Source organism: Xyrauchen texanus, chromosome 12 (genome assembly GCF_025860055.1).
Source record: "Xyrauchen texanus isolate HMW12.3.18 chromosome 12, RBS_HiC_50CHRs, whole genome shotgun sequence".
Classification (NCBI taxonomy): Eukaryota; Metazoa; Chordata; class Actinopteri; order Cypriniformes; family Catostomidae; genus Xyrauchen; species Xyrauchen texanus.
Genome location: NC_068287.1, coordinates 5,130,301 through 5,153,130, shown reverse-complemented (window position 1 = coordinate 5,153,130; position 22,830 = coordinate 5,130,301). Strand labels below are relative to the sequence as shown.

Sequence of the window (22,830 nt, the reverse complement as noted above, 5' to 3'; positions counted from 1 at the left end):
TACTTTTACTGCACTATTTTATACTTCACTGTCCTAATAAAATTTTTATCTATCAACATAAATTGTCTTGGGAGAGTCTCGTGACTCCCGTCAAATCAAATCACTCTTGAAAAACTTGAGCTGCAGATCTGGCGCCAACTGTGGAGAATTCCTCAAACATATTTCAACACCTGAACATCTCGGCAGCACCTGAAAGGGATTTTCACAGTGAAAAATGACAATTGCTTGATCGTGTCATGTGAGTTTAACTTGCTCAAGCCAGATATCAACATTAATTCTGCCTCTAATTTGAAGAAACATATCGAGGTAAATTTCATATTTCTGATTACTAGATTCTGTGTGTCTATAATGTAGCCTGTAATTTAACTATCTATCACTGAGATTATTGGGCTGCTGAGAGAGATTAATACAATGTTATCAATAGGGCTGGGCAATAAAATGATCTTGATGTTTATTGGAAAAAAGTGAGATGTCCTCGATCAAACTTTTGAGTAGTTTTCTATATTTAGCCTATATTCTACATCTAGAACAGGGGTGTTCATTACATCAATCGCGATAGCAAGAGCACCACTGTTTTGTTGATCTAGATGAAATATAAAAGATTGACTTTTTATTTCCTGCGTCTGTCGCTGTGCACTGTTTAATTGACAGGCGGCTAATGTTTGAGTGCTTTACTTGCGCGTGTGTTCGCGCCTAATGATCAAATACACTTTATAATTCCGCCATGCCCATGCACAAAACTGTACAAATATTAAACTAAGTTGCAAATTAGGCAAATAACAAAAATATTGAGTTTTATGTTTTACATTTTCTTCTTATACAATATCTCAGCTTTCAGATTTCACATAATTTGGTATGGGGTGGAAGGGGGCGGCATGAGGTCAGGTAGTGAAGTAGGGGGGCGTTCATCCAAAAAAGGCTGAGAGCCACTGTTCTTGTGATGGTGAGAGATCCACTCTGTTCCACTTGCAGTCTGACATTTAATCTCTCATTGTCATTTGCACTGCAATAATATTCACAGTCACACTAGAGATGTAAATGTTTCCAGCTCAAAACCTCAATTCAATCTCATCATCTCTCAGTATGTCAGTGATATCATTGTGTAGAGTGACTAAATCTCTCTCCATCACAGACACTCAACACCAAACACACCCGCAGGACAAGATCAAATAACAATAATCAGATTTAAACAGGGGGTTATTATTCTGTACTAAAACGGAAGAAACGTATTTGTAACTCCAACCAGACCACACAACATAACAAAATAAACGTGTTGTCCATTTTATTAAACAGTTGAATCTGGAGACCAAAAAAAAGATGATTTAAAACACAAATGTGTCACTAATCTCTTAAAAGTCTTCATGAGTGCAAGCTTTATCAAAAAAAATTCTTAAAATTTCTTTAGATAATCGGAGTTTTGAAGTTTTATACTGTAGAGAAACTATTCCAGTTTATCGTCTCTGGTCCATACTAACAGTAGGTGGCGGTAATGCGCCATTGATCCGCCATTGAATAGAAGAAGAAGAAACACGTCTGTCCGGAATCTCTTCACACTGCAGAACGTCCTGTTTTTCCAGCCGTTGTATCAAATACAACACGAACTCTGACAGTACGCGATTTCTGACGCAGGGTCTGTTTCAGAATTACTGTAGATCAATATTAGAGGCCAATAAGATCACAGCTGCAGGTAATCTCTCTCTCCTAATAATTTCTAACATAATGCTTTTATCTGACAGCCAAATATACCAACCAAAATTGAGTAAAAATTATGGTGAAAACTTGCTTAGTTCTTTAGAATGTCAAATGAGGTAAAATTATTAAACAAAATGAATGACGGATCAACGTTTAAAGTTAGAATTTATACAGTATAAGGACATGTACAGGTCTTGTAAATGCTCACCATTTATTTTAAAATTTGCACAATTTGTAAGACCATTAAAAAGAACCACAACAACAACAAAAAAACACTCTTAATAATTTTAAACGGTCCTGCAGTTTAACAAATCAATTTTAGTATTCCATGTAGTATTTTAATTACTATGAAAACCTGGCAAAATACACAAAAATATTTCCACTTTATTATTGTTTAAAACAATAAACGCATGCCAATACCAATATAAGATCGATCATAAACAAGTTGGGCTCAGAAGTATTCAGTCCGACAGAAAATCTTTGTGATACAGAGATGATTTGGTGATAATAATGTGGAAAGTCCCGCTGTTAAAGTAATCTTAACATACTTTTCCCCCAGTAACACTGAAGCAGGAGCTACTGTTGAAGTCAGAAGTTTACCTACACCTTAGCCAAATACATTTAAACTCAGTTTTTCACAATTCCTGATTGCATTGACACATTCAAATCCAGGGCGTGCTGTGTGATTCCAGCCAGATCTTCTAAGCAACTAAATTGGCCGGTTGCTAGGGAGGGTAGAGTCGCATTGGTTAACCTCCTTGTTGTTGCGATTAGGGGTTCTCACTCTCAGTGGAGCATGTGGTAAGTTGTGCCTGGATCGCAGAGAATAGCATGAGCCTCCACATTCTGGGAGTCTCTGCGATGTCATGAACAATGAGCCACGGGATAAGATGTGCGGATTGATTGTCTCAGAAGCGGAGGCAACTGAGACTTGTCCTCCACCAAGCGGACTGAGGTGAGTAACCGCGCCACCATGAGGACCTACTAAGTTACAGGATCTTCTCTCACTTCACAACAACTTTCAAAATAAAGTGCTCTGTGACTGGAAAGAGGCAGAAATAACAGTTAACTGCAAATGAGTTGCTTTATATAACAAATGTCATTTTCCACTATTTTTATAAATGGACCTTTTTCTCTTTATTACTCGTCTAACAAAACAATTATTTAGGTTTATGACCTCAACCTGGCAACCTACAACCCATTTGCGCTGTTGATATTTGCAAAGGTAGTAGATGCGGGATGTTAAATCAAGCATCACTGGTAGATGGGAGGAGAAGAATCAGCTGGTGCTCCGGTTAAAAACACAAAATACATGTACATTTAACAACAGCTGGATGGAAGAATTAAATTTCATATCCCGAAGCCATATCGACAATGCCCACGCCTTTTGCAATGTGTGTCGCACTGATTTTAATATCGGACACGGTGGGAAAAATTACGTTACTCAGCACATTAAATCACAACGGCACAATTTCTATAGTATTTAGCCTGCCTCTGCCATCCAGCACCCCACTTCCCCTCTCCCGGATTTGTGTACCCAAATGTTGACAGATAACAGGCTGCGTGTGTGACATGACACAAGATTAAACAACTCGGGCTACGCGACGTCGGAAAATTACCACCTACTCTGTATCGAGGAAATGTATCAGATTTCTGAACCCTCTGTCCTCAACTATGGAGAACGGCTGGTCATCCAGGGCCATGAATTCCATCATTTTCCTCGTAATTGCTTTGGTCTTTTCGCTGCTCATTCCAAGGGATGATAGGAGACGCTGCTGACTTGTGACTGGCTCAGAGCTCTGGCTAGCTTTAGCCGCATTCCCTTTTTAGCTTCTTTTTTAAAATGGGCATTTTCAGCTGGGTGATGGTGTTTTAAATGTCTAATTAGGTTTGTTGTTCCGAAAGTTATTGTGCTGGTTCCCCCACAGTTTACTTTGGCCTTACAATTATTACACATTTCAAACTTTATATATACTTCACTCACAGTGAAGATCATCCACCCCAATGACATGTTTACGTGCAGCTGTGACGTTATTGCCTGCGCCGCTGGCAACAAAACGGACCGGCTTGGAATCGGAAAGACATGAGGCTTTCGATCGGTGCATCTCTAAATAATAGTAGAGACAATTATTTATTTCATCACATTCCCAGTGGGTCAGAAGTTTACATACACTTTGTTAGTATTTGGTAGCATTGCCTTTACATTGTTTAACTTGGGTCAAATATTTTGGGTGTCCTTCAGCAAGATTCTCACAATAAGTTGCTGGAATTTTGGCCCATTTCTCCAGACAGAACTGATGTAACTGAGTCAGGTTTGTAGGCCTCCTTGCTCGCACACGCTTTTTCAGTTCTGCCCACAGATTTTCTATTGGATTGAGGTCAGGGCTTTGCAATGGCCACTCCAATACCTTGACTTTGTTGTCCTTAAGCCATTTTGCCACAATTTTGGTGGTATGCTAAGATCCATTTGCTGATGTCTTGATATTGCTTCAATATATCCACATAATTTTCCTTCCTCATGATGTCATCCATTTTGTGAAGTGCACCAGTCCTTCCTGCAGCAAAGCACCCCACAACATGATGCTCCCACCCGCATGCTTCACGGTTGGGGTTGGATTTTTCGGCTTGCAAGCCTCACCCTTTTTCCTCCAAACATAACGATGGTCATTGTGGCCAAACAGTTACATTTTTGTTTTCTCAGTCCAAAGGACATTTCTCCAAAAAGATCTTTGTCCCCATGTGCACTTGAAAACTGTAGTCTAGATATTTTGGAGCATTGGCTTCTTCCTTGCTGTGCAGCCTTTAAGGTTATGTTGATATAGGACTAGTTTTACAGTGCATATAGATACTTGTCTACCTGTTTCTTCCAGCATCTTCACAAGGTACTTTTCTGTTGTTCTGGGTTTGATTTACACTTTTTGCACCAAACAACGTTCATCTCTAGGTGACAGAATGTGTCTCCTTACAGAGTGGAATGATGGCTGCGTACTGTTGTATTCTACATATGAGCATGGTCCCTTTAGGCATTTGGAAATTGCTCCCAAGTATGAACCAGACTTGTGGAGGTCCATGAGTTTTTGGCTGATTGCTTGACATCATGAGAAAATCTAAAGAAAAGAGGTAGGCCTTAAAATACATCCACAGGTACACCTCCAATTAACCGATTAGCCTACCAGAAGCTAATTGCCTATAGGGTCTATCATTTTCTGGAATTCAGGAAAAGCTGCTTAAAGACTTCTGACCCACTGGAATTGTGATATAGTCAATTAAAAATGAAACGATCCGTCTGTAAACAATTGTTGTAAAAATGACTTGTGTCACGCACAAAGTAGATGTACTAAAAACTTGCCAAAACTATAGTTTGCTAATATGAAATCTTTGGAGTTGTTAAAAAATTTATTTTAATGACTTCAACTGTATATTGAAACTGCCACCAATGCTTCTAAAATACAGTATAGTTGGTTCAATATTCATTGGACATTGTAGGGATGCACAGAGATGGAATTTCTGGGCCGATAACTGATAATTCACAGCTCATTGTTGCCGATACAGTTATTTGCAAAAAAGTTACAAATTGTAATGCTTTAACCTGGAACTGGAAGCTAATTCAGTAAAAGCTTCTCATTTGAGAAATATGTGTAATTTAAAAGCTTGTAATTTGGACTTGCTACTATTTAAGGTTGGTAGATGAACCACATGAACCACAACTTATTTGAATGAAAAATTAATGAAAATACACTTGCATAAATTGTATGGTGCCCATTTATATGAGTGTTTATGGTAATCCTGATGACTCACCAACAGAGAGAGAATAATGAACTTCAAACAGCTGTAATAATGCATTAAACCAAAATAAGGCAATAAACGGCATGTAACGAACATTAAAACAACAAAACCCTAAACTCTGTATACATCATGTAATATTTATGATCCTATGGCCCTAACCAGTTTGGTGCCCCTTGCATCGCAACAGAAACTGCATTTTTTTTTTATGTCTTAGAGATTTTCTTTAGTATAGAAACAAAACCCCTACAAAATAAAAACAGTATTAAAGAAACGAGTGACATAAAACAAATTATTAATACAATATAAATAAGAGTACACGAAAAGCATAGTACAGAAACCTCAGTGCAAAATATACGTAATGTAGCATTACAGCCTTTCTCGCCTTGCCTTTCTTGCAGCAAAGTCATCTATGACATCATCATAAGACAGCTGTTGTGAGACCACATGATTTATGCTTATGATGGAAATAGGGCTGGGACAACGGACGTCGACGCAAAAAATATGTCGACGCAAAATATGCGCGTCGATTCGTCGGACCCAAAACAAAGATGGTGGCACTGGCGAATAGTAGCAACACGAGTGGCTCCTCAGACTATCAGAAGTGCAAGGCGGCATGCACTCGTTCCTCTAAAGTATGGGAATTCTTCAATTTAAAAGGAAACAATTCCGTGATATGTCGTCTTTGCAAAATGGAGATGGCCTTCCATTCTAGCACCACGGCAATGCACCAGCACCCGGGAGCAGCTGCAGATGACAGCACCGTAAGTTTTTTTTCAACTCCCCACTTTGCACTCGATGTTGGAGTAGGCTATAATACGTTGTCGACACCTAAAGTTTTCGCTTATAGCTATTAATAATGCGCTTGTAGCTATGAATGTCGTGAAAAATACATAGAGGACACTGACAACGCGCTGACAGACAGGACCAAGCAGGTAACATTTAATAAAGTCTCAACTTTCAAATTTGGTCATTCAGTTTTGCATTTCCACAGCAAGTTCTTAGTTCTTGGCTTAGAGCAGTGCTCAGGGTTTGACAGTGCTCTAGCAACTCTTCTTTTGACATGTTGGGGAAGTTGAGGAGCACTCCAGCTTTGTCATTCACCTCTCCCAAGCTCTGAAATCTCTCATCAAGTGAAGAGAGGGCTGTATCCACTACCACATAAAAAATTTGGTTTCCATTTTTTGAAGTGCATCACCAATAGGCTGATGTGGTGCCTCATAACCAAAGTGCCTTTTTGTGGTTCTCAACTGCTTTTGTATGAGTACAGTCTCCACGGTCATCTCCTTGCACATTTCCTTTGCAGTTTTCTGTGCATCAGTTGCAGGTGAGGGAATCTCTGGTTTTCTTCAGCAAGTTGACAGCCACATCTAGCTGCATGGAGGGTGACTGCATCAGTTTACTCACATGCTGGATCATGTTGAGGATGTCATACCATATTACTGTGCAAACAGAAAATCTCCTCAGCCACAGACTGGGCTTCAACTTTCACCACAGGGTCTGCAATAGTTTCCCTCACCTCCAAAAGAGCCTCTCTGACTTGCCCAGCCTGGTACCTTACTGCCTTAATGCTGTTTAGCCTGCTTTCACACCTGGTCTCTGACCAAGATTTCAGGGTGGTTTTGACATGTTTCAGGAGGACATCCCATCTATGGATGGAGACTGAGAAGAGTTTAAATAATTTAGCTAAATATTCAAAGTAGCCAATGGCATCAGCTACCACCTGATGTAATGTCTGGACACCACATGGGACAAAAAATGCTCTTGAATTCAGTTGAAGCAGTCTTGCCTGAACACCTTTTATTCTTTCCCTTCATGTTGGTGCCATGGTCATAGGACTGTCCTCAAAGGGGATGTTCAGCTGTTCCAGCCTTTTGAGGATGAGGGATGACAAACTTTCCCCTGTTGACTCCTCTGCCACAAGAAAGCCCATGAAATGTTCTTTAATTTGTGGTAGGTCTTCCTGTGACACAATCCTGACAATGACAGAGAGCTGTTCCTTGTGACTCAGACCAGGGGTGCAATCTAAAATATGTATATAAAATATGCACACAACATGTATTCAATGAGCACTTCTGATCGATGCACTGGGCCAGGGTGATGCTCAGGGCAACAGAAAATATAAGCTATGTAGTTATGTTTTTGTAATATTTTGCATTAATAGTATTAGCAAAAAAACAATATCACTATGATCCTATGGATGGACAGCGCCCCTAGCATTTGCCTATTCTACCTATGCCACGCTCTGGCCCTATATGTGTGCTTTTGCGCGTCTCATTCAGATGCTTATTACGGCACTCATCCTTGATAATTTCTCTGTATAATTTATGAAATGTGAACACAAAAATCATATTGGGAATAGGTAACATTATAGAGGTTTTGAAAAAGGGACAACACTGGTGTGAAATTTGTTCTTGGTAAAAGGTGGAAACTTTATGAATGGAACGTCCAATATCAATAGAATAGCCTAACGAATAGCTTTAAATAAAGAATAGTTGCCTAATGAAGAGTTTGCAACCCATTATAAATGAACCTAAATAACGCATTGAAAGCCAGATGTTCTTTACCAACATATCAAATGACAAAAGCAGCAAAGTACTTGCACTGACAGAAGACGTTTGATTGCAGGTAGCAAATATAATGTGCAGGGTGGGTAACTGTAAAACATCTCCGATTCAGAATGACACAAGAAATGCTGTTAGACACACAGACACGTGCTTGAAGAAACACTATTTTTAAGAACAGATGACAGAAAAGCTATCTATATATCGTCTATGAGAATGCTGTAATTTACCTCAGACATCTCAGCTCAGGAGGTGCTTTGAGTTTAGTTTACTTTATTTCCACAGAACAGTTTGTGAGCGCAACTCTGCAGCCTATACATCTATGATTAAAACATAAAATAATACAAAAACACATTCTGCTCGAACCTTGATTTATATTTCAGTGATTATTTTCATCATTGTAATTATAATGTTTAAATTTATAATTGTTTTTAGATCTTAATTTGTATTGGTAATTTTCCACCTGTTGTCAGACTGATACTTGCGTGACGGTAAATGGTGGTTGTTTTTAAAAAAATGTTTTCTTCGTTATTTTAATTGCTTATTTGTTTAGTTTGAAGTGCAGTTTGAATGTAGAAATGTCTATGGTTTAAGTTTTTTGTTTTTTAAATGAATGAATTTAATTTTCAATGAAAAATCACTAACGCAAGAATATTCTCCGATCCCTCAGCCCAGGGGGGTGGGTGGGTGTGTGTATGTTTTATATATATATATATATATATATATATAATTACAGGGTTTTTCTTGGCTCAAAATTAGGCGGCGGTGGTACCATACTGATCAAAAAAGTGACGTTAAGAACACGTAAACATTGGCTTTGCATTAATACACTCCTAATGACCTGGCAACAGAATAATAGTGTTAATTTTGTCATCTGTTTTTTTATTTAGTCTTAGTCCTGTGTCAAATGTCCTTTTTTATTTTTATCATATTTGGTCAACCTTATCCTATTTGTTTTTTTAAAGTTTTAGTTGACAAATCTGGGCATTTTAATGTAGTTTTAGTCAATGAAAACTGTAAACATTTTTAGCCATAAGAGTATTATTGATAAGCATTTGGCAATGTAGTCTATCCAAAACCTATATATATATATATATATATATATATATATATACACACACACACACACACACATTTTATTTATTTTTTTGTCATTTTTGTGTTATTTTTCACATAATATTGATATTATCATGATGATCTCGTGATCATGACATTGCGAGCTGCAGACAGCGGGGGTGAGAGACGAGCATCTCTGTGTTAGTGTGCGTATCAGCCGGCAGAACTTTATATCTCTCCCGGTCTCGACTCCCGCTCAGATTAGGTCTCTTCCTGGTTGAAGCAGCTCTGACCACATAGAGAATGACAGTTTTGAAGTTTGTGTTCATTTACATGGCATGCTCCCATATTATATGAACTTTAATTAAGGATGAAATAAAGATATATCACCAAGCTGAGATCTGTGTTTCTATCAGAAACTCGAGCTGCAGCGCTCCTTTCGTCTCGTGTGTCAATATTATAGTATTATATGATCTCAAGTTACGTTAAATGACATCAAGCGACTATTTTTTTATTATTATTGCTGTTACAAATAACAATCCACCGAGTGCAACGCTTGTTAGTGTTTTCCATGAAGACACCCAGTTTTGTAGACAGCCTGAGGTGGCATGAAATTTGATGGAGGTGGCCACCTAGTACGTCTCTATGCAGGAAAAACCCTGCATTAGGTCTGAAATGATTAGTTGACATTATCGACAATAAAAAAAATGTTGTTGTTGAATAGTCGTTTGATCTCATTTAACGTAACATGAGATTACATTAAACTGTAATGATGACGTGTGAGAGCAGTCTGACGAGAGGAAGAATTACACAGATCAGACTCTAAACAGACTTTAAACTTTCAGATGATGTAGATTGCTAAGTGGAATTATAAAAAAAAAAGTCAAGTCAATTCAGAAGGAATTGTGGAATAGTGGAGTTGGATCTCTTTAAAGGAAACACCCTGGTGTTACATCTCTAATGCAGTTTTAATACATTATAGCTTTATTAAAGTTCAAATAATTCAGAAGCAGATCATGTAAATAACTACAAACTCTGAAACTGGCATTTCTCTGTGTGGTCAGGCACCTCTTCTATGAGTTGCACAAATGTCCCGATCTAAGGGGAGAGATTGAAACTGCACCCGGCTGATGAACACTTTCATGGGGACACTCATCCCTCGAGCGCACACACTTAATACAGCCAGATTATAACATGATGGCTCGCGACTTACTGAATCATAATATATGTCACTGTGCATTTCTTATCGTGAAGACAAATTGGCAATACGCAGCTTTATTGATAAGAGAGTGTGTTGTTTGTGAGTTTAAGATGGATTGAAGTGAACAGAAAGATGAGAGAGGAAGTCTTCGCCCCTTTATACACTGCAACTAAATATGTTTTTGATTTCTTTTGGCTTGTTTTCCAAAATCTAAAACTCATATAAAACAATGTACATTTCTTTAGCAGCTATACTGCAGAAAGAAATACATTTTCTTAGAATGTTGAATATAATGTTAAAAATGCTAATATTTTAAAATATCTAAAAATAGTTTTTTTTGGTCTCTGCCTGAATGAAAGGCGCTTGCTGGCAGTCAGAGATTCTCAGCCGCAAGCAAATGAACCATAAATTAACGGTGTAAATATTGCCGGTAATTCCATTATCGGTGCGATTTTTAATAATATTTAGATTTTCCCGGTTATCGGCCTATAATATATTGGATTCTGCAGCCAATATATCGTGCATCCGTACGGATATTCTGTTTGTCCTACCCACACTCTCCTACCAGCTACATGCTCATAAATCGTGTTTTCACTATATTTGAGATTTTGTTGGTGGCCACGACTAGAATCTCTAGAATTACGTGCACTTCATTTTATCGCTGTTCGAAAAGATTGATCAGACATAAACATTAAAATTCTTTCAGTATTCCCTAAATAATTATTAATATAAAGTGACGCATCACTAGTCAAATCATGTTTTGGTGAGTTCTTGAGATCTGGTTTCTGGAAAGCTGTGTAGCTATTTTGCACTTGCTTATTAAACTGCACTTTTTTTTACGTTCATTTTAGCCCTGATGGAAGTCAATAAAGTGAAGGAGAAACATTATCATCACTCACACACTGAAGAGAAGAGAAGAGGAGATGAAAAATCTGCAACCTGCCCTGTATATGCAAAGAGTTCCACATGTAAAGAATCCTTTTCGAGACACAAAAGAGTTCACACTGGAGAGAAACTGCACACATGTCATCAGTGTGGAAAGAGTTTTACAATTAAAGCAAAACTTCGGAATCACATGAGAATCCACACAGGAGAGAAACCGTACACATGTAATCAGTGTGGAAAGAGTTTCATACGAAAAGAACATCTTATGAGGCACATGAGAATTCACACTGGAGAGAAGCCGTACACATGTGATCAGTGTGGAAAGAGTTTCAATGATAAAGCAAACTTAAAGAGTCACATGAAGGTTCACACTGGAGAGAAGCCACACACTTGCCATCAGTGCGGAAAGAGTTTTGCACATCTGAACGATTTAAAAAAGCACCAGAATATACACAGCGGTGTGAAAAATTATGTGTGCTTTGAGTGTGTGAAGACTTTTACTACAGTCGGCGAATTGAAACAGCACCAAAAAAGTCACACAGGAGAAAAACCTTACAAGTGTTCAAACTGTGACAAGAGATTCACTCGGTTAGAATCCCTTAAAGCACATAAGAGAATCTACACTGGAGAAAAACCATACAAGTGTTCACACTGTGACAAAAGATTCACTCAGAGAAGGTCCCTGAAATTACATGAGAGAATTCACACTGGAGAGAAACCTTTCAAGTGTTCACACTGTGACAAGAGATTTACTCAGTCATCAAGTCTGAAAACACATGAGAGGATCCACACTGGAGAGAAGCCACACCACTGCGCTTCATGTGGGAGGAGTTTCATCCAAATTAGTCATCTAATGGGTCATATGAAAAGGTGTCATCCAAGCCTTTGTGTAAGTAATATGAGATTGAAGTAAACTTGTCACTGTAATAGCAGAACAACCTGTTTCAAGCTAAGGACCCCTTTGTAAATGCAGAAACGGAGCAGGGACCCTTTGTTACATTTTGCGTAACTTTAGTGTTGCATTTAAAGCCTGGACTATAATATATATCATGCATATAGTACCATTATTGTTGTCAAAATTACCAGTACTTCGGTACTAAGACGACACTAAAATAAAAGATATCCGTGTTTCTGCAGTACCGGTAGTACCAAACACCGACTCTATCAGTATGACTGACAGACGACAGCTTTAAAATGCGCACAGGCGTATTTTGAAAGTGTGCTCTTCTTGTACACTGAAATGGACAATTAATCATATTAGAATCGTGACATGTCAAAGTGCGATTTATTAAACCGCATAAGGCAGCAATCTTATTGTGGAAGAGCTAAGTACTTTAAATCTGACCACTCATCTGACCACTGAGATGTTTAAAAGTTTTATTTTCACTTGCTAACATTTTTAAGTATTTATTGATTAGACACCATTTTGATGATGAAACTAAAATAAACTTAAAAATAAAATTCTGGAAACTTCTGGAAAATAATTATCAGGCCTGTCAATCGATTAAAATTTTTAATCAAATTAAATACATGTTGTCCCGATTAATTTATCGCGATTTAATCGCATATACAAATATTTGCTGAGAAAGCCCCTCATATAACAATAACTCAATATGTAATGATTATACATATTTATATCAATATATAATTATACATTGTTATCATTAAATATAAAAAGATTATATATATAATATTCAGATAATTAAAATGCATTACATTCTTGTGGCAGAAGAGTAAATCATTGATAAGACAATACAAAAAGCGGCTTTAGAATACAATGTATTGTTTACTACCATATTATTGATCATAAGTCATTATCCGTTACACAAGTGAATTTGTCAGTCAGTTGGAGATTTATTATGAGGACTTGTTTAAGGGCCCGTCAATTTACACCTGCTTCAGACGTCTCGGGTGTGTTGCGTCATAAACATAAAATGTTTAGGTCACTGTGTTAAATATAGTTTAATACTCAATCTTTAAACACATCTTGAGATCCCTTAGATCGCATTTGCGCTCCTTGAGTGTTTTGAAAGCAAGAACGTAACGCATTTTTTTGTTGTTCTGCCTACTGAAGTGTTTCTTCACTGTATAAACTGTGCGTTGCTCACACAGCTGAAATTTCACTTACTGCCCTCTGGAGTAAACAGGTGGTACTACAAGCTTGCATTTCTCAGGAATCTTCCTTATTATTGTCGATTAATTGCTTAAATTATTTTAACTGAATTAACGTGTTAAATCGACAGCCCTAATAATTATTAAAGTATAATTATTAAATAATTAAAAATAACTAAACATTATCATATTAGCATATTTTTGCTGTGATATCGAAATTGGTATCGAGAACCGTGAAATTTCACTGGTATCGGTACTGACTACTGAAATTTTGGTACCATGACAACACTAAGTACCATAATAATGTATTTACACATTTTATGACACCAAAGGCCTGATCACGTGTGAGATGAACCTCTGACAGATGGTCTTTTCACACAGAGACAAAAAGAAAAACAATTATAAACAAAAAACGCATGCTGATGCAGTTCTACAAACATTAATATCAGTCTCCTGCCCGCACCGTCAGCTGTTAGAGATTAATATATTGAACGCTGTTAAAGCATTTACTTACCTAATTTTGCAAAACTGTTTCATTATGTTCTTTCCATGGCGTGGATGCGTTCTGAGGAGTATATAATCTGTGTTTTTATGCGAAGTGAGATGTGTAAAGAGCGCTGTTGAATGTTTGCTCATGTATTTTGCTACACGTATATTCCAAACTGACTTCCAAACCCAACTTCTCTTTTTGAATGCCTGAATTACAAGGTACAGTGATGGAATGATATAGTTATGTAGTTTTAAAAATGAATACTATTAAAAAAGAATCTAAAAGAAAACACTGGCTAATTGTCTCTTCTTTATACTGCATGGCTCTATAATTCGTTTGTCTAGTAAAACATTACAACAAAAAAACATAAGCAGACTTTCAAAAACAGACCGGTTTTTGTTTGCAGTACAAAGAACTGCAACTATTTATTTTTAAATGTATAATTTTCGAGGTGGGCATCAGCTGTACGTCCAGTGCTGGTGTTTTCCAGTTGATTAGCGCCACCAACACACTGGATTGAGCAGCTGTAGCGACTCTGGAAAAATGACAAAAAGCTCTTATCTCATTGGTTAGTAAGTGTTCATCACAGTCTGAAGAAAAAAACAATCAGACACTCTTCATAAATAAAAACAACCTTTGATTTGTCTGTGGCCGATTTGTCAGACCCAATGTGAATAGCGCCATGGGAATCCATTTTTCCCATTAAAAACCGCGTTAGAATGATCAATCACATGGAAATATGGACTTGGTGTGAACAGGCCTTAACACGGAGTAATTAAAATAATCATTATTGATGTATAAATTCATATACTTGAACAGTTGGCTGTACTCGAGTCCGCGAGAGAGGGCACACAAGGTTTTAAAAGTTTTTTCCATTGGAAGTAGCATTCCCGTTTAGAGACAAGAAACATCAAAAGCTGCTTTGATGTAACTGGACAAGAACTGTTTCAATATGTTCTTTCCATGGCGTGGATGCCTTTTGAGGAGTAGATAATCTGTTTTTTATGCGAGTGAGATGAGTAAAGAGCGCTTTTTAATATTTGCTCATGTATTTTGCTACACGTCTATTCCAAACTGACTCCCAAACCCAACTTCTCTTTTTTTTTTTTAATCATCAATGGATGTTTCCAGTACAAACAGCTCCGTAGATCATGATGGAAGCGATCCGCTTTTGTTAAGTGTGTATAAGCCATGTGAAATATATTAGGCATTTTGTTTAATAAACCTTTAAGAGAACTACGGGAAACATTAAAGACCAAAACAAATTGTAGAAAGTGAAAATGTATTTGCGGGTCAGGTTTGAGGATAAACTATTAACACTCATGCAGCTGTATGAAGTTCAGCCTGCGAGCTGGTGGTTTGTGACCCCTGCCTTAAGACATATAACTTTAACATTCTAACATTACTGCAACAGAAGGAGTAGCATTACCAGTTGTACAAACAACACTACAAAAAGGACATACCTTGCCACGTAGGGTTTTCAAATTACACAATGAATCTGTGACGGGGTGAACACATTACAAAACATTTCACTATTGATGAATCCCCAACGACTCTGACAGGACTCCAAATTAAGTTTCACAACAGAGTACACATGAGAAGTGATACGATTTGCCCATGATTTCAGGCTTTTGTCAGCGATCTCCACAAAACTGTTGGCGAGCGAAAATCAGGCTTAAAATCATGTAATGTAAACTCGGCATTACCTGCACATATTATAGCCGTATTCATTTGTATGGTATCCGCAAACAGTGAACATGCTAGTTGTACATTATGCTCTCCAGTGTTGAAAACACAGAGGTTGTTATCTAGAAGATCGCTGACCTTTTGCAAGCTTGTCAAGCAGTGGCGTGGGTGCGGTGCATAAACCAGGTAATCCTTAACATAATACATTTGATTGGTCATATATTCTGTCATTCTGCTAATACAAATAAATTACAGAACCCTTCAGAATCTCCTGTGAAGTGGGACGTAGTAACGTAGAGCTACAGCACAATAAGTCGTTTTGATTAGCTGCCGCGGATAGCTTAAACAATGTGAATATATTTATGGTGTACGTTTTTTTGAAGTTGTATATTTAAATATTGTAATGCATTTATTTGTCTAAAGAACATACATTGTTAAATAAACAGGAAGAATGTTTCATTATTTGAATAACGTTTCTGTCTCAGTTTATGTCACCTCTGAAGGGTTTGAAGGTGCTGAATGCCATCCAATAACAGGCCGTCTTACATCTATTTTAGCCTACAGCCATATCACCCTATAGCTCAAGACTTGTTGCCCACTGAATCTTATCAGGTTTGAGCCTGGTCAGTACCTGGATGGGAGACCTCCTGGTGAAAACTAAGGTTGCTGCTGGAAGAGGCATTAGGGAGGCCAGCAGGGGGTGCTCACTCTGCGCTCAGAATGGGTCCTAATGCCCCAGTACAGTGATGGGACACTATACTTATAAAAGGCAACGTCCTTCCGATTAAACCAAGGCCCTAACTCTGTGGTCATTAAAATCCCAGGGCACTTGTAAAGAGTAGGGGTGTAAACCTGGTGTCCTGGCTAAATCCCCCATATTGGCCCTTATCAATCATGGCCTCCTAAAAATCCCCATCCATTAATTGGCTCTATAACTCTACTCTCTCCTCTCCACCAATAACTGCTGTGTGGTGAGCGCACTGGATGCTGCACACTGGTGGTGGTTAAGGACACTCCCCTGTTCACTGTGTAATGTGCTTTGAGTGTAGTGTCAGAAAAGTGATATATAAAGGTAACATTCATCATTATTGTGTGTGAGTTAGAAATCTGTGTTGACGTTATTTTTTTCCCCTGTTTAAGTAGGTGTGTAAGAGATGGACAGTTTTTACTGCATATGAGGGAAAGAAATTGAACTGTGTGTGTTTGTCTTTTATAGTGTGAATCATGGGGGAAGAGTTCATGATTACATCATGACTACAATTATGTAAGTCCACACACACTGACACTTACACAAACACACACTCACTCACTCACTCACTCACACTTACACACTCACACACTGCTTCAGTGATTGTTCTGTTGTAAATGTTTTCTTCATGTGTTCAGATGCTTGTGATCTCACACTGGATCCAGACGCAGTAAACGCTCATCTTGTTCTGTCTGAGGAGAACAGAAAGGTGACACGTGTTGAAGGGCGTCCTGATCATCCAGAGAGATTTGATGTGTATCCTCAGGTTATGTGTTGAGAGACTGTCTGGACGCTGTAACTGGGAGATTGAATACAGTTGACGTGATGTTTATATTAGTGGTCAGCTGATATATTGCAGAGGCCGATATTCAGATGTTTTTAATTATCGCATCGACTGATACATTTTCCCATTTGGCCGATTTATTTCTTGAGGGCGCTGAGAATCGGCTGCTTGCATGTGAAGACTGAGACATGTAAACGACCAGTCACAGTTAGTTTTGTTGTTACGTGCATCGTGTTACTAAAATAACAGACCGGTGTTCAACACAGCGTCATTTAAATGGTCCACATATCAGAGCCATGTCAGACACGTTTGAACTCATAATGTTAAAGTGCTCACCTGTTTAGTTCTCTCTCCTCAACAGTTCCACGTAACTTTTAATTGTCTTATTAAATGATAAAAAGGCAAATATCAATAAAAGTGTCATATACCGTCTGCAAATATGCCATTATCTTGTTTAAACAAATGTAATAAACCAACCTCACACAACTTCAGCAGATCCAGCATCCTGTTGAGTGCTCATATTTCTTCCTCAACAGTTCCCTGTAACGTTTAACTTTTCTAATGATAAAAGACAAATATCAATAAAACTTGTATTATATACCATATGCAGATATCTCGTTTAAACAGATGTAATTCATGGACGTCACGAAAGTCCAGTGTTTTCTTCCCATTGAGCGTTCATTTAATATCTTCCATTTAATATTAAGCATGTATTTTATCAGCCAGAATAAAAACTTCAGCATCAAAAGTTCCTCTTCACAAATCATGACGGTCACTCTGTGACAATCCAAGCAGGTGATCCAGGTCATTTAAACTGTCAGGAGATTGCTGCTCATCTGCATGGGCATGTGAGAGCATCTTCAAAGTAAAAGTGCTTCACGTGCGCTATAAGTAAACGTCTTATTCAATATGCACTGTGTGTACAATTGGTTTGATTTGGTATTTGAGTAAATGCAATAGCTAACGTGGACATGCCATCCATGGTTGCTGGACTACTGCGAGTACTGTTATTTCCTTAATATATTTACAATTTCTTCATGTACAAATTAAGTTTGATGACTAAACAGAAATCAGAAGAAACTGCTATCTACCATTTTAAAATACAATATTATTTTAGATTTTAGATTATTATAAGTTAGTATAAGAGTAAATATAGTGCTAAATAAGATTTAATAATAGTTTTTTTTTTTTTTGCAATTTTATGTTTTTATTAGTTCATCCATCCATCCATCCATCGTCAACCGCTTATCCTGTGTACAGGGTCGCGGGGGGCTGGAGCCTATCTTAGCTAACATTGGGCGAAAGGCGGGGGACACCCTGGACAGGTCGCCAGTCCATCGCAGGTTTTTCATGCTGTTTTTATTAGTTACTATATTAAATTGTTTGATATTGGATATCAGCATCAGCCATTAAAAAACACATATCGGTCCACCACTAGTAGGACAGAATCACAATTTGTTCTGCCGTTAACTATTTAGAGACTGCAGGAATTGCTTTCTATTTATGTTTGTCATGCTGTCATTATTCTGATGTGGTTTAGTAAAACACAAGCAAAACTATTTTCTGTTTTTCTAAGTTATGTCTGCGTAATATGTCTGGGAGTCTCTGTGAATTTTCAGCTATTTTTCCATGTGTTTTTTTTTGTACAATTGCTTTATTTGTGATGTACAATATCAAAAATCAACCTTTTATTTTTCTGATATATCTTAGAAACACCATCTTTAAAATGGCATATCATAACAATATAAACTGTCTGGTCACTTCACATGTCAGTTCTTGGATAGAATAAGCTGCAATCTTGTGCCGCTGAAGGCGATATGTGAGAGTTTGTGGAAACCCAATAATGTGTTCGTCGGGACACTTCAGCAGTGAGCGACTTCCAGTGTCTTTACAAATATTTATTTTCTGTCAATTACAGTATGTTGTGTTGGGACCTACTTTCATTGTATTTTCAACTTTTGTTTGCTTCATTATTTTGTGTCAATGTAAGAGATTCATTCACTTTTCTGAATCAACTGGAGTAATTCATGTTATCTACTCTGATAGCATGGCTCTAATTATTTATTTGTAGTTGTGTTAATCTACAGTCAGCTAGTCATTATAATAAATTGTTAATTACAAAATGATATATCAGTATCAATATGCAGGCAATTCAAAGCTTAAGCAATGAAATTCTTCACTCATTCTTCACTAAGTAGTTCATATGCGATTATCTCATAGACCATCGGTTTATAATGTATAATCAGACACATGATTTTCAATTTAAAACTACATTTCATTCATTAACAAGTGATAAACATTACATCTATGAAAAATTATGACAACTGTGGAAAATGATATGGTATGATGCACATTTTTAGTAACCTGAATTTTACACGGGGTACATCTGATGGAATAAAAATAAAAGTACATACAGGTCACATGACATACAGTGAAATAAAATAAGTACATGGTAAAATATCAGTAAAATTAACCTTAAAATAAGAAAATATATAGTAAACCCATATAAGCCATTATTATAGCATTAATACTGTATAATATAAATGTTATAACCTATACTGAAGATCACTACAAACAAATAACAACAGTCACATATTAAACATTAATGTGTGCGAGAGAGCAGACCAGAGGAGGTGAGAGCTTCAAAATTCACTTTGGCTGCCCTGCCAACAATGCTATCGAAGATTCTTGGACACTCTAACGTAGTTGAAATAGGCAGCAACGTTCGTTCGGAATGCTTGGTTTTGTGAACTATATTTAAAGGGGCCGCAAAACATCCAGACATGTCGACCGGTATCTTTTTGCCGACCTATCACAAGTAGCCTATATACTCATGAAATCTTTAAAATGTGAAAGAAATGTATCGATGGCAGAAAGTATTTCAAATTATGGTTGTTTGTTACCAAAATAAACAAAATAATATATATGGATCCCTGTAAACAAACAGGGACATATAGTATATTACGGGTAAACCCTCCACGTCAATAATTAGTTTCGCCTTTCTTCTTCTGACACTCACTCGACGTTGTGTCATTACAATCGACACAAGGGGCTTCTTTCGACCTCTGAATATGAAAAAGGCCAATGCCAAATTGGCAAACAGAATTTGCATGTCCCGCCCCCGGACATACGGGTATAAAAGATTTTAAAAGACGCATCTTTTTCAAGATGCCTTTCCGCCTTTGTGTAGTTCCTGGATGCGGTAGATATCTCTCCGCTTCTGAAGGTTATATATGCTGCCTCACGTGCATGGGCTGCGATCATACTGAGGCAGCGTTTATGAATGGTTCACGCCTTCTTCCCATGGGATTGAGGCCGACTTGGCTGACGATGGAGGCAATTTGGGGAGTTTGACCGGTTCGGCTCACTACCACTAACACTACCTGCTCCCCACTGCTGTGAAGCCCACAAAGTACGTCAAACATGATCGTCCCATTAGTGCCCCTCGTGCAAACGCATGGTTTATGCTTTCCAACCCGTCGCGCTGGCTGGCCAGGACCATCCGACACAGCTACGCGTTTCAGTTTGCCAGGCGTCCGCCCCGTTTCAGCGACATCCGCAGACAAAACCTGACGGAACAGATGCACAATCCCCGCCTGTTATATCCATATGTCTGGAGGCGGAACATGCAAATTCTGTTAGCCAATTTGGCATTGGCCTTTTCCATATTCAGAGGAATCCAAGGCTCTCGAAAGAAGCCCCTTGTTTCACTACAATCGACACAACATCTCATTCCCTCCATCAGGGAATGGGGGTTACACTAGTAACCTAGACGTTTGGTGGGAACCAAAGTTTACGCTGTTGTGTTCTCTAGACTTCACTAGAGCGGAGCACTTCTATATTCCAATAGGTTGCCGCCGAACCGCATCAAAGCTCATTACCATCATGTTGCCCGCACTTGAACTTTCCTTTGACGCCCACAATGGCCAATACACGTCGGCCATGGACCCACCACTTCTCGCCGCCAAGAGACTCTGTCTACCATAGAAAATTAATGACTTCCGGTCATTTTGACGCTCTTGACGCCTCTGGTCTGAATGCACCATTAAGCTCTTATAAGTTCGGTAAAAACACATCGATGCCTTCCATCAAGCAAACTCTCAGTCCTAAAGCGATGCTGGCCCTATCACTAAAGACACCTTTATAATGCTTGTTCGTAGTCATTAAAACTTCAAGATCTATGTCACTGAAATATGGCACGCATTTCTTCTTAGCGTCTGTTTCCATTGTGACTCATGGATTGGGCGCTCTGCTGAAAATGCCTTTCTGAGTTCACTGTGAATGTGCACAGAATTTCAAACTCAGGTTTGAGTAAACTAACTAAAATCTGGTATTCTGGAATCAATTCTCAGATTAATCAACTAAAAGTTTAGGGTTTGTCAGAGTTGGTTAACTCAGCTTTCTGATATGATGACAGGTGGATCATCAGTACTTTTGAAAAAGAGTTTGAATGGGATTTAATTCTGAATACATTTAGAACAATTGTATTTGTTTTCACTATATAACCCAGCTCTACATCCTACTACCCTTTTACATAGAAGGACAGCTAATTCACTACAGGTAAATGCAATGTAGCAAATGAGCCTTTATGTAAACATTTCTTTCAAAAGAGCAGTTCTATTATTTTAATTTCTCTAAATTTCATACCAATGACATACAATTTCCTGCAGTTTGCTCACTACAAAAACTCTTGACAATGCCCATTTCTATGATTCCTTAAAGACCTTAATTGACAGAAACGTATCCCACATGAAGTGCAGTGGTATGGCTTCTCTCCAGTATGCACTCTCTCGTGTCGTTTTAAGTTGTGTGACAAACTGAAACTCTTTCCACATTGACTGCATGTCTAAGGCTTCACTCCAGTGTGAATTCTCGTGGGAACTTCAAGGGTTCTTTTGAGCAGAAAACACTGTCCACACTGAGGGCATGTGTAATGTTTTTCTCCACTGTGAATTATTGTGTGTCTCTTAAGATTTACTTTCTGTGTGAAACGAGTTTTGGCTAGAGTTCTGTTTGCTGAAGAATTTTTCCCAGTCTGTGAGCAAATAAAAGATTCTTCTCCAGTTCTGATCAGGATTCTGATGTTCCTCAATTTCATTCAGTTCTTGACTTTCTTCTTTCTCTTCTATCAGTTCTTGATTTTCTTTTTTCAGTTCTTGACATTCTTCTTTCTCTTCTATCATTTCATGATTTTCTTTTTTCAGTTCTTGACTTTCTTCTTTTTCTTCTATCAGTTCTTGATATTCTTTTTTCATTTCCATCAAGTCTAAAAAGAAAATATGAAAATCAATAAATGTGGCTTTATCTATTAACTTTAATGCATCTGTTTTAAATGGCCAAAAAGTGGGGTATATGTTGGCTATGCATTTATGTAACCTATAGCATGCATTATGAACTACAGTAAACAACATTCTTCAGCATCCAAGACAAAGTAGAACACCTGAACTCCAAACTGAATGTCAGAATGGGAAAGAAAGGTGATTTAAGCAATTTTGAGCGTGGCATGGTTGTTGGTGCCAGACGGGCCGGTCTGAGTATTTCACAATCTGCTCAGTTACTGGGATTTTCACGCACAACCATTTCTAGGGTTTACAAAGAATGGTGTGAAAAGGGAAAAACATCCAGTATGCGGCAGTCCTGTGGGCAAAAATGCCTTGTTGATGCTAGAGGTCAGAGGAGAATGGGCTGACTGATTCAAGCTGATAGAAGAGCAACTTTGCCTGAAATAACCACTCGTTACAACCGAGGTATGCAGCAAAGCATTTGTGAAGCCACAACACGCACAACCTTAAGGCGGATGGGCTACAACAGAAGAAGACCCCACCGGGT

At 38.0% G+C, this 22,830-nt stretch overlaps 1 protein-coding gene across 1 annotated transcript; it reads left to right on the top strand.

The window, feature by feature from the left end:
- The first annotated feature begins 1,546 nt into the window (after nucleotides 1-1,546).
- Nucleotides 1,547-22,220, top strand: LOC127652902 (gastrula zinc finger protein XlCGF7.1-like). Its single transcript, XM_052139347.1, has 4 exons — nucleotides 1,547-1,687; nucleotides 11,148-12,070; nucleotides 16,686-16,733; nucleotides 16,856-22,220. The coding sequence occupies exons 2-3, from the start codon at nucleotides 11,153-11,155 to the stop codon at nucleotides 16,710-16,712; spliced, it is 945 nt and encodes a 314-aa protein (XP_051995307.1). The 5' UTR covers nucleotides 1,547-1,687; nucleotides 11,148-11,152; the 3' UTR covers nucleotides 16,713-16,733; nucleotides 16,856-22,220.
- Nucleotides 22,221-22,830: the final 610 nt, after the last annotated feature.